This window comes from Syngnathus scovelli, chromosome 1 (genome assembly GCF_024217435.2).
Source record: "Syngnathus scovelli strain Florida chromosome 1, RoL_Ssco_1.2, whole genome shotgun sequence".
In the NCBI taxonomy this organism is placed as follows: domain Eukaryota; kingdom Metazoa; phylum Chordata; class Actinopteri; order Syngnathiformes; family Syngnathidae; genus Syngnathus; species Syngnathus scovelli.
The window spans coordinates 3,490,055-3,508,015 of record NC_090847.1 but is presented as its reverse complement, the minus strand read 5'-3'; the positions used below and the strand labels follow the sequence as shown (position 1 = coordinate 3,508,015).

Genomic DNA, 17,961 nt, shown 5'->3' with positions numbered 1-17,961 from the left:
TGAACATGCTTTTCTTTTGGCTGTACTAGATTAAAGGGTAATTAGACAAGCATTGCAGTAGGTGGGAGTGGCGGTATCACTGTAAGAGTGTGCGCAAGGAGTATTCACTCTACAGTGTAGCGCGCACGGAACATACGCACACACAGCACAGCGCAGGCGATAAAAAGTGCAGTGGGACACCATGGAAAAATATTTAACAGGGTTGAAAAAAACGGCGGAGAGAGTTGGAGATAAGAGAATTGAGAGTCACACGAAAGCTAAGACGAGGAAATATGACAAAGCGTACTTAGGGCTCGGCTTCAGTGCGACTACGATGGGAGACGAGGAAAGACCGGTGTATTTACTGTGCCTTACAATGTTGGCAGCGGATGGTATGAAGCCAAATAAATTAAGACAGCACTTAATTGCACCCCAATCACACTGATAAGATGCTTGAGGTTTTTCAGCGAAAACGGGCTGAATATTGCAAACAATCATCCCACTTTGTGAATGCTACTTCAGTCAATCAGCAAGCACTGGAAGCATCATATACATACAGCAGCGCACGAAATTGCTCAGTGCAAAAAAAAAAAAAAAAAACATACCATTGCAGAAGACCTGATACGACCTGCAGCCGTGGATATGGTCATGCTGCCTCATTTTGATTAAAAAAACAGCACAAATTAATTTATTCATTTTTGTTTTGTAGGTTAAAATGTTTTATATATAGTGCTTCTGAGTTAATGTTGCTGATTACTTTGAATTGAATATTATTTATTGCTGTAATTTAATTTAATATTATGTATGGTTATTATTATTTTATTGTATTTTTTTCAGCATAAAATGGCAGTTGGTCAAGAATGTTTATAATTTAAATAATTATAATTTATTTTTTGATTTCAGGTAAAGTGATGCACATTGAATCTGTTCTGGTACAGACTAAAAAACAGTGTTATTAATAAAGGTATTCTTTATTGTATGTTGAGCTTTCTTTTTTATTTATTTTTTGTTTCCTTTAATGTTAATAAGGGTACAAGCATGGGGGGGTGGCGCAAAATGTTTTCTTCTCCCTATGGGGTTATCAAAGAAAATAATTGAAAAGTACTGATCTAGATGGAAAACATCAGAACTGTCGCCTTTTTTAATCACTTTTTCAGCGTGTCTGGCCCACTGCATGGTTGTTGTAACACTAGCAGTGTCCATCTCCACCAAGTGTTTCCTTACCCAGTTGCGGAAACCAATGAAGAGCGCATTTAGAAACTGTTGCTAAGCACTGTCAGCCGCATCATTGAATGAGATGCCACTATGCACGCTGAATTATTTTTCAAATCTCAAGCAAAAATCAGCAGTATCTTCCCCAGGTTTCTGTTTTATTCCTGCTAAATTACCATAATTTGCTCATCTATGAAATACAGTTCTCACTCTTTGCACAAGATCATTCCATTGTGCTGCATACTCCCCTCTCAATTGATTTCCCTTGACGGGACAGGGGGAAGGCCCTTGATTATTTCTTTCTATTTCTATTAGAGATGCACCGATCCGATATCTGGATCGGATATCGGCCCCGATATCAACAAAATAGATGGATCGGGTATCGGAAAATGCAGCCCATCTGTGAGCCGATCCTTTCCTTAATCCTTTCCTATTGGGACGCGGGCTACGTCATACGTCAGCAGCACGTGTGCCGCATGCCACGAGAGTTTTCTAAACAAACGCAAACATGGAGCGAACGAAAGAGTCAGCTGTGTGGAGGTACTTTAAACTGAACACGCCAACTAGCTCGACGGCAGTTTGTAATGTCTGCAAAGCTAATGTTGCCAGGGGTGGTGGTAGTACTGCTAGTTATAGTACTACCAATTTAATTAAGAATCTCCAGAAACACCACGCAACGGAGCACCGGGAGTTCCAGCAGTTGAGCAGATAAAAGGGAGCGGGAGGTGGACCTACACAGCAGTTAACGTTAGCAAATGCACTGCAAAGACGGGAGAAATTCCCAGGCAATACCTCAAAAGCTATGAGAATTACTGAGAAAGTGCTGGAATTCATGGTTTTGGATGGACAACCGATGAGTGGTTGAAAACGAGTGTTAGAGTTGTGCACACTCCAACTTATTTTGCAAGAACCAAACAGGAGACAAGTAAGTCCTCTTAAGCACCTGCAGGTGGAGAGTCCATTCGTCGCTGTCTGAACAGCGATGATCGAATGAAGTCTAACTCAGGCCTCTTGCAGGAGCATTTTTATTGAGAGAAACAGAGTGGGGGTTGAGAGTGGGCGTGAGCGCAAACAGGATGGGGCCGAAGGCCCTGGCCTGCTGATCAAAGCACAGCAGGGGGTCTTTCACGATGTTGTGTAAACAAAACAACTTTGATTGCTTCCTCTGCAGCTAGTCAATCAGTTCAAAAGATCTTAGCACTTTGTTCTACTACTTTTGTTAAGACAGGACAGGCGAGGGTAATTATTACAGGTTACATTCCAACATAATCCTACGATAAAGATAACCTGGAAAACCCTAACAACGAGGGCTTCCGACGTTTACTTGAGCACCTGGAGCCACGGTACAATTTGCCATCGCGCAAGTATTTTTCTGAGACCGCACTGTCAGAAATATATGAGAAAGTGTGCGAACACTTGTCACAAGAATTAAGAGATGTAGATGCCATGAGCTTCACAGCTGATATCTGGAGCTCGAAGGTGTGCCCCATGTCTATGTTGAGTTTAACTGTGCACTGGTTAGACAGGAATCACACCCCTCACAGTGCCATGCTGCAAGCTAAAAACTTCCCCGGAGCACACAACGGTGACACAATTTTGACTGCCATTAAGGCAATGCTTGATAATTGGAATATTCCGCTCAACAAAGTGCATGTCATTCTCAGAGACAATGCCAGCAATATGAAATAGGCCATGGAAAAGATGGGAGTGTGCAGCTTGGGCTGTTTTGCTCACACACTACAGCTCGTTGTTAACGAGGGGCCACTGTCTCAGCGAAGTGTGAGCGATGTGATTGTAAACGGCCGACAGATTGTGAAACATTTCAAACATTCTCCACTTGCTTATTCACGGCTATATGACGTCCAACTCCAGATGCAAATGCAACCTAAACGCTTACAACAAGACGTCAGAACAAGATGGAACAGCACTTACTTCATGATACAGAGTCTGCTGGAACAGAAGCGCGTACTAGGTGCCTATTTTGTGGATTATGATCTGCCCACAACACTGACTGCTAACCAGTGGGCCTTGCTGGAGAAAACTAGCACTGTTTTGGAACCATTTGAAGAGCTGACCAGGAAAATAAGCATCCACCGCCTCCACTGCTGATGTCATTCCAGCCATCACTGTCCTCAAACGCATCCTGACCAAGGAAGACGAGGCAGATGCTGGCATTAAAACGATTAAAGACCCTGCTCCAAGCTGTCAAACAACGTTTTGACTCAGTAGAAGATGAGCCTCTGTACGCCCTGGCCACTTTGTTGATCCCAAGATATAAGGACAGGTAAGATATTTTAAGCTAACATACTCAACAGGCCGTGAGCTATTAGCTGTGATATAATCACAACATATCACGGTCTGAAGTGAACTATTGCTTTTATATAACAGATACCAAGTATGGCAATATGAAAGTTATAGACACCTAAGCTGCTCTATGTCTGTTTCAGATACTTTACAAGTGAGACCTCCACCAAGCATGCAAAATATGCACTGTTGAAGGAGCTTGAAGACAGGGGTTTGACCAGCACAGCAGGAGCAGCGGAGGCTTCACAGCGACCAGAGAAGGCCCCTCGGATGGAGACTGCAGCAGAAGCAGTAGCAGCTCCAAGCAAGAGCAGTTTCATGGAAGCATTTGAGCAAATTCTGGAGGAGAGTGAGGATGCAGGTGCAGCAAGCAGCTCAAGCCCTGCAGTTCAACTGAATGAATATTTAGCTGAGAAAACCATCACTGCATCAGACAGCCCATACAATTACTGGGAAACGAACAAACATCGGCTACCTGATCTTGCTGCTACTGCCAAAAAGTATCTCTGTGCCCCCTGCACCAGTGTGGAAAGTGAGCGATTGTTCAGCACAGTTTCCAACACTGTGAATGACAAGCGAAAGAGACTGACTGCAGACGGAGCAGAAATGCTTGTCTTCTTGACAAAGAATTTGTCAATGCTGCTTAAGTGAGCATTAATGAGGGGTTGAGACTGCACAAGTTTCAGAGCACCAGGCCATGAATGGTGCGACATGTAGAGACATGTTTACATTGCTTGATTATTGTATTTGACCAAGTCACTTGTTTATTCTCTTGTCCCGATGCTATATTTTATTTTTAATTCCACTCTGCACTTTCAGTATTTAGAAATAATTTTGAATGTTTTTTTTTTTTTTTTGTTCGACTAAGCAGAGCTTGTTTTCAGGGAGCACTTCTCATTGCTGCTTAAATGAGCATTTAGAGCATCAACAGGTCATGAGTGGTGTGGAATGGCACCTAATGTTTACATGTTTACGATTTCTTTTAATATTTGGTTACTGTATGCTTGATCACCCTTATTATTTGCCCAGTGCATTTTCAGCTGCAACATTTGTATTTTTTTAAGGAAGTTTGTATCCTAATTTACTTGAATTTAAATGCTGATACACTTTATTGCTGCTGTTGCACATTTTTTGTTACAAATAAATACTTCATTGCATTAATCTGCTTTATCTTGTTACATTTTGTCTTAGGAAATAACTGTGTAGTCATGCCTGATGCCATTGCCTTTAGTCTTTTCTGTTCCACATGTAGAGGTATGTGGCTTGTTAAGTCAACCATAATATCGGATCGGTATCGGGTATCGACCGATACGCAAAACCACGGCATCAATATCGAAACTGAAAAAGTTGGATCGGTGCATCTCTAATTTCTATTGTCCTCTAACATTGGTCCAGTCTTTTACAAAGAAGACTCTTGCCCATTTAGTCTGTAGGAATGTGTTATTCCAGCCAGGATTTCTGCCCATTTATCTGGGTCTTCTGCAAGAGGAGTAACCCCTTCCACTGCTTTTATTGCCTCTTCTAAAGTCCATGGTCGAAAAATATGTGTGTGTCGAGGGTGGCCTGATCCTCCAATAGGGTTTGGCACCTGTATCATTGGGTATACATCAGCATTGTCTATATTTTGGGGCAATTTAGCACCATTGGCATTATATGGGGGAGAATTAAATTCAGGGATGAGAATCGCAAATGTGAAAAAACACTGAAAAGTAGCCGGGGGTCTGGGGGGCCGATGGTATCTATCTATCTATCTATCTATCTATCTATCTATCATGAATGAATAGGGTAAAAAAAACAAAAAATCCTGCCTAGCTACAATAACAGATAAGCTCACACCTCATTGGATAAAGTACATAAGCAGACAAGTATATTCACATATTAAATCAATAAAGAAGACATAACTAAACATTTTTTATATAAGGTAATAACAAAGGTTGTTACAACTTTATGATCTAGTATTTCTGTGCACTGCAAAATTACAAATGTCTTTTGATATATTGCCTAAATAGCTTAAAGGCCCAGAGACACCAGTATATGTATAAATCGGTTTTAGTTATTGTCAAGTGGCCCACACTTTTGTGGGGTTACACTGCAGCTCCCCACTTGAAAGGCGCTTGGACAAAAGGATTTGAACTGGACTTCACTCAGTGATCATGACTGTTTTTTTTTTTTCTTGTCTTTGGTTTATTTGCAACACAGCTGACACAGCTGACACAGGTGAAAAACCTTAAAATAAACACAAATAGATGGTCAAACTCTAAACCATAATTAAGCAATACAATCCAAATACTTAGGTTTTAAATACTAAGTCAGGATGACTTAGCCAAACAGCTTTCAACCCTGGTAAGTACATACAAACATTTTTCCCGATTTCTTTTTTAGCTTTTACTTTTTAGAATACGCCACATAATTTACCACAATTTCACTATAATGTTGAACATAACCATGACCCATATCAATTTTACATATTAATTTCCTAAGCCACCCAGATGTGAGCTGTAGCCCCATATTCAAATGTCCAAAGGCTCACCGGCTCCTTCTTTTGCTTCGTTTTCCAAGCTTTCCGCTGCAGTCCTGCCCTTTGGAAATGCTGCCTTGTCTAAATCATGGCAAGTTACCGTGGGCTCCAACACTCTCCCTCTTAATTAACCCCACCTGGTGCTCTCAACAGCCTGCCTCCTTGGGTGTGGCTGAGACACACCCAGGCAGAGAGGGTGCGGCTTCCAACACCTCCCACTCGATCTTCCCACGGAAACCGCTGGAAAGATCGCAGACAATGACTTGTGGTCAGGGTTTCTATTTTGGGCTTTCTGTCTGCTCTTCCACTGGTAGCAAAACCACCAGTCGTCGAACATCCCGGTGAAGAATTGTGGACTGATGATCCCTCTGGATGCTGGATGTAGGATGCTTCTACTGGCCATACAGCAGAATACAAGTCCCCAAACTTTCCACCTGACTCTTTTCCTCACATCATCTTTGACCTGATATGGTCCAAACAGGTCGACTCCTGTGAACTCAAATGGAGCTGCCTCCCACTTTGGCGTTTCCAGGCTCCTACTTTGAGCTGCAAAATGCTTTGCTGCCCTCCAGACCTGGGCGACAACCTTAACCAGGCGGGTCAGGTTGCTGAACCGTCTTTCATCCACCAGGTTTCGGGCAGCAATGCCAGCAGGTGGCCTCCGGCACTCAAGATCTGGTGGGTCTTTATTCACCTGAGCTCTTGTGAGTGCAGATGTAAATACTTTCTTCTGCATCTTCCCGGCACTCTCTTTTGCATTGACCAGCGCGTCTTCTTGGTTTTCTTTCCCATGCTCGCCCTCTAGTGGCGGATTGCTCTCAAACTCGACCTCATCGTTCTCCTCGAGCTTCCTAATCTTGGCGGGCAGCGCCGCTTCCGATTCGTCCACCACCCGCGAGCGGCGTCTTTTCTTCTCCGAGATTTTACCCGTCGTCTTCTGACTTGCGGCATCTGAGCCTTGCTGCTGCTTCTTTTTCTTCTTCTGCTGTTGCTGCTGCAGAACTGGCGGCTCGGCGTCCATCGGCGCCACTTTGGCCTCCTCTGGCAGCAGCTTCTTTTTCTTCTTCTTTTTCTTTTTCTTCTCTTCCTCCCCGCCGCCACCTGAAGATGGATTGTCTTCAGTCATCTTGATGGGCTTCCCCTTCTTAGTCTTGGGAAATATTCCCGGCTTCCTAGGAGCATCTTCAGGAGGGTTATTGAGCATCTCAATGACTTTTTGGGCTTGCTCTGGGTTCTCGAACTCCACAAGGGCAAAGCCTTTGGGATCGTTGGTGGTTTTGTATCTGGGGATGCTGGCGTAAACGACGGTCCCGCATTTAGAGAAGACCTTCTCGATCCAGCTGTGAGTCACGTCCTTGGGCAGGAGCTCCACGTAGACTGTGCGGCTGTCCACGTCAGGTGGAACATCTCCGATGGGAAGTTGCCGTCTCACTTTATCACCCTCTAAATTCACCTCCAGTACGGAAGAATTCTTCAGAGCCCGGGCGATCAGTTTAGTGTCGCTCCTCAGCTTCTTCATGCGATTGAAGCTCGCCACCACGGATAAATCAACATAGCCGTCATCCGACTCGTCAATGAGCTTTCTCAGAAAGCGGTCCTTGTGGAGGTTGACGTCTCCGAACCAGAATTCCACTTGTTTTTTCACTTCGCACAGCAGCTGCTTGACGCGGGATCTCTGAGGTTGAATGGGGACTTTGCAGGTGTGTTCTTCATACATCACAGCAGCAGTCCTCATAGATCTAGCAAAGTGCGTCCTTGACGTGCGGGCTGAGACAGTGACCTCCTCAAACAACTCAGGATGGGTGCCTGCAACTGTTTTCCCTAGTGGTCCGTCCCACAGCACGAGGTCCCCCACCGTGCGGATTTTCTGTGGAGCCAGCTGCCCCTCTTTGTGACTTATAAGAAGCTGGATCACTTTTGGTCTTGTCAGGTCACTAAGTGGGATGTCTGGGAAGAACCTTTGCAGTTTTCCGGCGGACACATGCCTGTGGATGTCTGCTATGCTGTCTAAGCCGTAACAAACTAGCTGGTGGGACTTGAGAGTGCCTTTTGGGGTGGTGATACAGATTTTTAGGAGGTATCGTTTGGTTTTGACCAAGACTTTCATGCCTCCCACGCCATAAACCACAAGCGTGACGTCTTCACTTCTAAGATTGAGCTGCCCTGCGCCCTCATGGGTGATATAGTTGGTATCGGATGCTAGGTCGATCAAAATCCCAATTTTCTGCCCAGCATTGGCAGTTACCTCCAACAGCATCATGATGACCGGCCACTCCACTAGGCCGCTCTCTGCCAGGAGACTTGAGTGCATCTTCGCAGCGTGGGAGGTTCTTGCTACTGTGTTGCAGAATGCGTCCCGGCACTGTTGGACTAATTCAGGTGAGAGCTTTTTGAAGAATTCTTCCTGAGCCTCGGTGTAACCCTTCTCGCCACCTCCCACTGTGCTGCCTTTGCTCCTCCTCTGGGCCATGCTGCCTCTGGATGGTTCAGCATTGGGACACAGGTAGAAATGATGCTCTCTTTGGTCCTCGCACTCAGGATTTTTACACAGGAATGTTGTCCTGCAGTGATTATCACCATCATGGATCTCTAGGCATTTCCAGCAGGCGCCCAATTTCCGCACTGCCTTCTTTTTCTCTGTGAGCCTGAGCACCCGGAACTTCTTGCAGAAATACAGCTTCCTCTTATGCTTACTGTCCCCACAGATGATGCATCCTGAGAGGTGGCTACTTGACTGGCTTGAGGCTCTAGTTCTGGCTTGCCTTTGCTCAGGTCGCTCTCTCCTGGATGATGGCTCTTCATCCCTCAACTGGTCCAGCTGTTCATAAATGGTTTCTTGACTCTTGAGGAAGGTCAGAAGACTGTCAAACCGCTTCTCTGGATCAGGACAACTTCTCCCAGCTGCATAGAGAAGCCACTCTTTCTTCAATGCATCAGGAAGCTTGCTTTCTATTGACTTTGTCACCAGAGGATTCTTTAAAGCATCAGTTTCACCAAGGTCACTCAGATCTTGAAGGGCTTTTCCAACAGCTTGGATGAGCTCAACAACTTTCTTGGGCTGGTGGCCTCTAACAGCTGGAAGTCTCTGGATCTCCTCCACTATTTCAATGGCGATCGCTGTTTAACTTCCAAACCGGTTCTCCAGGACCCGAAAGATGTCGTCTGCTGTGTTATAGGTCATCAGCCGAAGATCTCTCATTATTTTCTCATCCAAACTGTCAAGGAGCTGGAACTTTTTAACTTCTTTTGACCCAGTGGGCTCTCCTTGCCTCTGAAGGGCCTCCCAGTCTCTTTTCCAGCGATGAAAGTCTCGCCTGATGCCAGTGAACTTGGGGAGGGGGATTGGCTTTAGCCTAATGGCTGTTGGGTAGCTGATGGAAGCTGCACTTACACTTCTTTCAACATCTTCTTTAGCTTTTGCTCCAATGAACCATGCTTTTCTGGACATTAACTTCGGAATGATGCTTTCAAGCTCCCTCACACGCAGTTGGAAGTCTTTCTGCTCGACGGGAGGGGCCCAACACTTCCACTGTGTGTGCAGCTCCTTTGCTCTCTTGATCAATCTTTCCATGTAATCAAACAGAAAGTCAAAGGCCTCTTTACTTCCATCAGGTTCAAGGGACATCACAGTCTTTACTTTCTTCTCTGCAGCCTCTACTGCCATCGTCACTTCCTCTTCTCCGAAGTTAGCCCAGAGTGTCCTTTGAATGAGGTCCTTCAGCTCTTTCAGTTTCATCTCACACCCGTCCGCAGTTTCCACAATATCGGCCTTTTGCTGTTCGCTCAAACTGGGAACTTCATCGGGGTCCTCCTCCAGCTCCATCTCTGCAAGGTACTGGGTTTCCACATCCTCATTTGCTTCCATGACTTTGCTGGACTCAATTATAAGGGTCTTGAAACTGTCTCTGAGCTCCTCTTCAGACATTATGGCATGCATCCGGACAATGTTGTTGGCCAGCCTAGAGAATTGCCGCTTTGCCGACGTCCTCTTGGCTTTGAGCTGCTCCAATGACTGTGAGTCGGCCATCTTTCCTTCCCACCAGGATTAAATTGCCGTGAGCTGATACTCAGTGTGTTACCAAGCCTCTGGATTTCCAGGCCTGGTCAGTTCAGGATACTCCGGTCTTCACACCGGTTTTTCACTGTCAAGTGGCCCACACTTTTGTGGGGTTACACTGCAGCTCCCCACTTGAAAGGCGCTTGGACAAAAGGATTTGAACTGGACTTCACTCAGTGATCATGACTGGGTTTTTTTTTCCTTGTCTTTGGTTTATTTGCAACACAGCTGACACAGCTGACACAGGTGAAAAACCTTAAAATAAACACAAATAGATGGTCAAACTCTAAACCATAATTAAGCAATACAATCCAAATACTTAGGTTTTAAATACTAAGTCAGGATGACTTAGCCAAACAGCTTTCAACCCTGGTAAGTACATACAAACATTTTTCCCGATTTCTTTTTTAGCTTTTACTTTTTAGAATACACCACATAATTTACCACAATTTCACTATAATGTTGAACATAACCATGACCCATATCAATTTTACATATTAATTTCCTAAGCTACCCAGATGTGAGCTGTAGCCCCATATTCAAATGTCCAAAGGCTCACCGGCTCCTTCTTTTGCTTCGTTTTCCAAGCTTTCCGCTGCAGTCCTGCCCTTTGGAAATGCTGCCTTGTCTAAATCATGGCAAGTTACCGTGGGCTCCAACACTCTCCCTTTTAATTAACCCCACCTGGTGCTCTCAACAGCCTGCCTCCTTGGGTGTGGCTGAGACACACCCAGGCAGAGAGGGTGCGGCTTCCAACTCGTCTCAACAGTTATCTTATGGGCTTATAAATATAAATTGATGATCAAAACAACGAAAAGGAAGCTGTTGCTCTGAAAAATATAATTTAAATTTGCCGCGCAGACGAGTTTGACTGCACCAAGCCGCCAGCCGGAAGTGACGTCTCATGACGTCTTAAGTTGTACGCGTTTAGCTTCAGTGAATGTAAACAAAAAGAGAAGAGGGACCAGCGCGGAGACCATCGGGCCAGGTTTGCGGCCAACCCAGCTCGCCTAGCCGTGCCTTCCATTCTCTTGGCGTACGTTCGTTCGCGGGACGACAAGATGGGTTGTGTTCGCCTGATAGGATCCACGAACCGGACAGTGCGTGCCTGCTGTGTGCTCGTGTTCACAGTGGCCTGGTTGACTGTCATCTTTCTGGACTCTGCTGTGCATCGGGAGCGGCTATCGTGCTATCACTCTTATTGTTCATCTTTTTGTTTTAATTTCCCTGTGTTGTTTACTTGTATGTGCGTTGTGAACTCTGTCTTGTCACCCTGGGATAGTGAGAAACGTAATTTCGATCTCTTTGTGTGTCTTGACATGCGGAGGAATTGACAATAAAGGAGACTTTGAGACTTTGACTTTGAATAGTATGTCGAAGCGTGACGGGAGGGGCACAATTCAGAAAACGTGCTCAGCTCGTCGAAAAAATGCGATTTAAGCAATAAAATTAAAAATGCGCCTAAAACCTAAACCAAACGCTGCAGATGTTCATTTCTCCATGCGCAGTGGTCAACTCGGCACTCTAAAGCCCCCTGAGAACTTTTTACTATGCCAACCTAACCACAGTGACGGGAGAGGCACAATTCAGAAAACCTGCTCAGCTCGTCGAGAAAATGCAATTTAAGCAATAAAATTAAAAATGCTTATAAAACCTAAACCAAACGTTGCAGGTCGTCATGTCTTCATGTGCCGAGATCAACTCGGCACTAAAGCCCCCAAGAGCACTTTTTACTATGCGCACCTAACCAAAGTGACGGGAGGGGCACAATTCAGAAAATGTGCTCAGCTCAGCCCAAGTGAACTGCTAGATTCATCATATTCTGCGTCAAAAGAGGTTTCTGAATCGGATAAAATGATGCTAGTACCCACAGTTGGAATCGAACTCACACGGGGAAGCGGCTAGAGTTAAGAAGCACCCGCGTTACCAAATAATAATAATAGAATAAGTTGAATAATAATAATAACAAGCATGACATGAATTGTTGGAATGTGTGAAAGTTTGAACGGGGTGAATCGGTTGAAGCATGTAGGACTAGTTAGGTGCTAAAAAAGTGGGCGGAATAAGTTTAATAATAATAATAATAATAAAGTAGAATAAGAATGTGTGAAGCTTCGCCTTCACACAACTAGAATTTGCAATTCCTGAAGAAATTGCGTGTGAAGGCGAAGACCTTCGCACTATTGTTATTCTACTTTTTTCGAAAATAAATTCCGCCCACTGTAAAATTCGAACCCACGCAGGAAAATGGCTCGTGTTGAAATCGCCATTAAGAATGAATGGGGATTTAAAAAGGGAATTTGCTAATTACACAAAAACGGTAAATGTTATCAACAAAAAAAAATGGTAGCAAGCATGCCATGAATTTTTGGAATGTGTGAAAGTTTGAACGGGGTGAATCGGTTGAAGCATGTAGGACTAGTTAGGTGCCAAAAAAGTGGGAGGAATAAGTTGAATAATAACTAGAATTGCAATTTCTGGAGAAATTGCGTGTGAAGGCGAAGACCTTCGCACTATTGTTATTCTACTTTTTTCGAAATGAAAGAAAGGAAAAATGAAAAAGGGAAATAAATGATGAATAAAATAAATGGGAAAATGATGAGAGTTACAAATGATAAACGTTAATAATAAGCGGGAAGAATAAAAAGGAAATTAAATTATTATAAAATAAATGGGAAAATGACAAAAGTTACAAATGATAAACGTTAAAAATGATAATCGGGAAGAATATAAAGGAAATTAAATTATTATAAAATAAATGGGAAAATGACAAAAGTTACAAATGATAAACGTTATAAATGATAATCGGGAAGAATAAAAAGGAAAATAAATTATTATTAAAGTAAATGGTAAAATGACAAGTTACAAATCATAAGCGTAAAAAATATGAAGCAGTGAATAAAAAGGAAAAAAACATTACCCACGGTTGGAATCGAACTCACACGGGGAAGTGGCTAGAGTTAAGAAGTGCCCGCGTTACAAACTGAGCTAATTGGTTTTCTTTTTTGAAGTGGTGGAATTCGCTTAATGTGATGAATGTTCATGTTGAATGCGCCATTAAGAATGAATGCGTAATTTTATACCACAAATGTACTAATTATGCAAGAATGACAAATGTTTATAACGAAAAAAACTGCAGCCAGTGTCGTGTGAGTTTGTGTAATGGTGAGACGCCCAATGTGACACATGTAAAATTCGAACCCACGCGGGAAAATGGCTCGTGTTGAAATCCCCATTAAGAATGAATGGGGATTTAAAAGTCACAAATTTGCTAATTACACAAAAACGGTAAATGTTATCAACAAAAAAAATGGTAGCAAGCATGACATGAATATTTGGAATGTGTGAGAGTTTGAACGGGGTGAATCGGTTGAAGCATGTAGGACTAGTTAGGTGCCAAAAAAGTGGGCGGAATAAGTTGTTTAATAATAATAATAATAATAATAATAATAAAGTAGAATAACAATGTGTGAAGGCCTTCGCCTTCACACAATAATCAAAGTCAAAGTCAAAGTCAAAGTCTCCTTTACTGTCAATTCCTCCGCATGTCAAGACACACAAAGAGATCGAAATTACGTTTCTCACTATCCCAGGGTGACAAGACAGAGTTCACAACGCACATACAAGTAAACAACACAGGAAAAATAACACAAGAAGTCAAAATCAATGAACAATAAGCGTGATAGCACGCTAGCCGCTCCCGATGCGCGGCAGACTCCGGTAAGATGACAGTCAACCAGGCCACTGTGAACACGAGCACACAGCAGGCACGCACTGTCCGGTTCGTGGATCCTATCAGGCGAACGCAACCCATCTTGTCCCGCGAACGAACGTACGCCAGGAGAATGGAAGGCACGGCTGAGCGAGCTGGGTTGGCCGCAAGCCTGGCCAGACGTCTCCGCGCTGGCCCCTCTCCCGCTGCCTCGCAGACCCGCTGCCGACGCATCCCAACAATGCTCCAGGACGGAGCAGTCCGAGCTCAGGACGCAGTCCAACCGGTGGAGGAAGAGCAGGCCAGTCCGGCGTCGCTCCATGACGAAGCAGTCCGAGCGCCCTTAATCTCTCTGCACCAAAGTCCAGAACGCCATAAAACCCACTTCCGCCGATGTTGAGCAGAACATGCCCGCCGCACTAGTAGCACGACGTATCACACGAGACGAATACACACAAAACTGCCGGACAAACACTCAGTAAACACTCACAAAACACCGAACGGGACAGAGAGTGGCCGCTGCGTGTGCACGCGCCGCCATCTTGAACCATTGAAAAATAACTAGCAATCTGCAATTCCTGGAGAAATTGCGTGTCTTCGCCTTCACACTATTGTTATTCTACTTTTTTCGAAAATAAATTGCGCCCACTGTAAAATTCGAACCCACGCGGGAAAATGGCTCGTGTTGAAATCCCCATTAAGAATGAATGGGGATTTAAAAGTCACAAATTTGCTAATTACGCAAAAACGGTAAATCTTATCAACAAAAAAAATGGTAGCAAGCATGACATGAATTTTTGGAATGTGTGAAAGTTTGAACGGGGTTAATCGGTTGAAGCATGTAGGACTAGTTAGGTGCCAAAAAATGGGGAGGAATAAGTTGTTTAATAATAATAATAATAATAATAATAATAATAATAATAATAATAATAATAATAATAATAAAGTAGAATAACAATGTGTGAAGGCCTTCGCCTTCACACAATAAAGTAGAATAACAATGTGTGAAGGCTTCGCCTTCACACAATAAAGTAGAATAACAATGTGTGAAGGCCTTCGCCTTCACACAATAATAAAGTAGAATAACAATGTGTGAAGGCCTTCGCCTTCACACAACTAGCAATCTGCAATTCCTGGAGAAATTGCGTGTGTGAAGGCGAAGACCTTCACACTATTGTTATTCTACTTTTTTCGAAAATAAATTCCGCCCACTGTAAAATTCGAACCCAGGCGGGAAAATGGCTCGTGTTGAAATCCCCATTAAGAATGAATGGGGATTTAAAAGTCACAAATTTGCTAATTACACAAAAACGGTAAAAGTTATCAACAAAAAAAATGGTAGCAAGCATGCCATGAATTTTTGGAATGTGTGAAAGTTTGAACGGGGTTAATCGGTTGAAGCATGTAGGACTAGTTAGGTCTTCACCTTCACACTAATAATAATAATAAAGGACAGCAATAACAATAGTGTGAAGGTCTTCACCTTCACACTAATAATAATAATAATAATAATAAAGGACAGCAATAACAATAGTGTGAAGGTCTTCACCTTCACACTAATAATAATAAAGTAGAATAACAATGTCAAAGTCAAGTCAAAGTCAGCTTTATTGTCAATTTCTCCACATGCCAAAGACACACAAAGAAACCGAAATTTCGTTCCCCCCTATCCCACGGTGACATGGCTCACAACAGACAAACAAGTAAACAAGTATAACAACAGCGTGCTGAATAAATAATGAATAAATAACACAATAAATAAATAAATAAATAAATTCGCCTTCACACAATAATAATAATAATAATAATAACTAGACCCCTCCGTGAGTCGTCACCTTATCGCGGTGGAGGGGTTTGCGTGCCCTTATGATCCTAGGAGCCATGTTGTCGGGGGCTTCATGCCCCTGGTAGGGTCACCCATGGCAAACGGGTCCTAGGTGGGGGGCCAGACAAAGCACGGCTCACAGAAGCCCCTTATGACGATTGAAATAAATGGACTTCGTTTTCCCTCGCCCGGACGCGGGTCACCGGGGCCTCCCTCTGGAGCCAGGCCTGGAGGCGGGGCTCGAAGGCGAGCGTCTGGTGGCCGGGCCTTCGCCCATGGGGCCCGGCCGGGCATAGCCCGAAAAGGAAACGTGGGTCCCCCTTCCCATGGGCTCACCACCTGTGGGAGGGGCCAAAGGGGTCGGGTGCAATGTGTGCTGGGCGGCAGCCAAAGGCAGGGACCTTGGCGGTCTGATCCCCGGCTGCAGAAGCTGGCTCTTGGGACATGGAATGTCACCTCTCTGGCTGGAAAGGAGCCCAAGCTGGTGTGCGAGGCAGAAAAATTCCGACTAGATATAGTCGGACTAGCCTCCACGCACAGTTTGGGTTCCGGTACAAGCCCTCTCGAGAGGGGCTGGACTCTCTTCCACTCTGGAGTTGCCCAGGTGAGAGGCGTCGAGCAGGTGTGGGTATACTTATTGCCCCCCGGCTGGGCGCCTGCACATTGGGGTTCACCCCGGTGAACGAGAGGGTAGCCTCCCTCCGCCTTCGGGTGGGGGGACGGGTCCTGACTGTTGTTTGTGTCTATGCACCAAACGGCAGCTCAGAGTACCCACCCTTCTTGGAGTCCCTGGAGGAAGTGCTGGAGAGCACTCCTTCTGGGGACTCCATCGTTCTACTGGGTGACTTCAATGCTCACGTGGGCAATGACAGTGAGACCTGGAAGGGCGTGATTGGGAGGAACGCCCCCCCCGATCTGAACCCGAGCGGTGTTCTATTGTTGGACTTCTGTGCTCGACATGGATTTTCAATAATGAACACCATGTTCAAGCATAAGGGTGTCCATGTGTGCACTTGGCACCAGGACACCCTAGGTCGCAGTTCGATGATCGACTTTGTAGTCGTGTCATCGGATTTGCGGCCGCATGTTTTGGACACTCGGGTGAAGAGAGGGGCGGAGCTGTCAACTGATCACCACCTGGTGGTGGGTTGGCTCCGATGGTGGGGGAAGATGCCGGTCCGACCTGGCAGACCCAAACGCTCTGTGAGGGTCTGCTGGGAACGTCTGGCAGAATCTCCTGTCAGGAAGAGCTTCAACTCCCACCTCCGGCAGAGCTTTTCCCACGTCCCGGGGGAGGCGGGGGACATTGAGTCTGAGTGGACCATGTTCCGCGCCTCCATTGTTGAGGCCGCCGACCGGAGCTGTGGCCGTAAGGTCGTTGGCGCCTGTCGTGGCGGCAATCCCCGAACCCGCTGGTGGACACCGGCGGTAAGGGATGCCGTCAAGCTGAAGAAGGAGTCCTATCGGGCCGTTTTGGTCTGCGGGACTCCGGAGGCAGCTGACAGGTACCGGATGGCCAAGCGGAACGCGGCTTCGGCGGTTGCTGAGGCAAAAACCCGGGCGTGGGAGGAGTTTGGTGAGGCCATGGAGAATGACTTTCGGACGGCTTCGAGGAAATTCTGGTCCACCATCCGGCGTCTCAGGAGGGGGAAGCAGTGCAACGTCAACACTGTTTACAGTGGGGATGGCGTGCTGCTGACCTCGACTAGGGACGTCGTGAATACTTGGGGAGAATACTTCGAAGACCTCCTCAATTCCACCTACACGCCTTCCATTGAGGAAGCAGGGCCTGGAGACTCTGAGGCGGATTCTCCAATCTCTGGGGTCGAAGTCACTGAGGTAGTTAAAAAACTCCTCGGTGGCAAGGCCACGGGGGTGGATGAGATCCGCCCGGAGTTCTTAAAGGCTCTGGATGTTGTGGGGCTGTCATGGCTGACACGCCTCTACAACGTTGCGTGGGCATCGGGGACAGTGCCTCTGGATTGGCAGACTGGGGTGGTGGTTCCCCTCTTTAAGAAGGGGGACCGGAGGGTGTGTTCCAATTACAGGGGAATCACACTCCTCAGCCTCCCTGGTAAGGTCTATTCAGGGGTGCTGGAGAGGAGGGTCCGTCGGGAGGTCGAACCTCGGATTCAGGAGGAGCAGTGTGGCTTTCGTCCTGGCCGTGGAACAGTGGACCAGGTCTACACCCTCGGCAGGATCCTCGAGGGTGCATGGGAGTTCGCCCAACCAGTCCACATGTGTTTTGTGGACTTGGAGAAGGCGTTCGACCGTGTCCCTCGGGAGGTTCTGTGGAGGGTGCTTCGGGAGTACGGGGTGCCGAGCCAACTGATAAGGGCGGTTCGCTCCCTGTA

General features: G+C 45.6%; 1 protein-coding gene across 1 annotated transcript; it reads right to left on the bottom strand.

Annotated features, from left to right (window-relative positions):
• Positions 1 to 5,693: 5,693 nt before the first annotated feature.
• On the bottom strand, positions 5,694 to 8,419 carry LOC137840781 (uncharacterized). Its single transcript, XM_068652465.1, has one exon. It carries the CDS (start codon positions 8,322 to 8,324, stop codon positions 6,141 to 6,143), a length of 2,184 nt encoding a protein of 727 aa, XP_068508566.1. The 5' UTR covers positions 8,325 to 8,419; the 3' UTR covers positions 5,694 to 6,140.
• Positions 8,420 to 17,961: the final 9,542 nt, after the last annotated feature.

What these genes read in the sequence shown, in the direction of transcription:
- LOC137840781 (XM_068652465.1), bottom strand. Translation starts at nt 8,324, where the DNA reads ATGCACTCAAGTCTCCTGGCAGAGAGCGGCCTAGTGGAGTGGCCGGTC.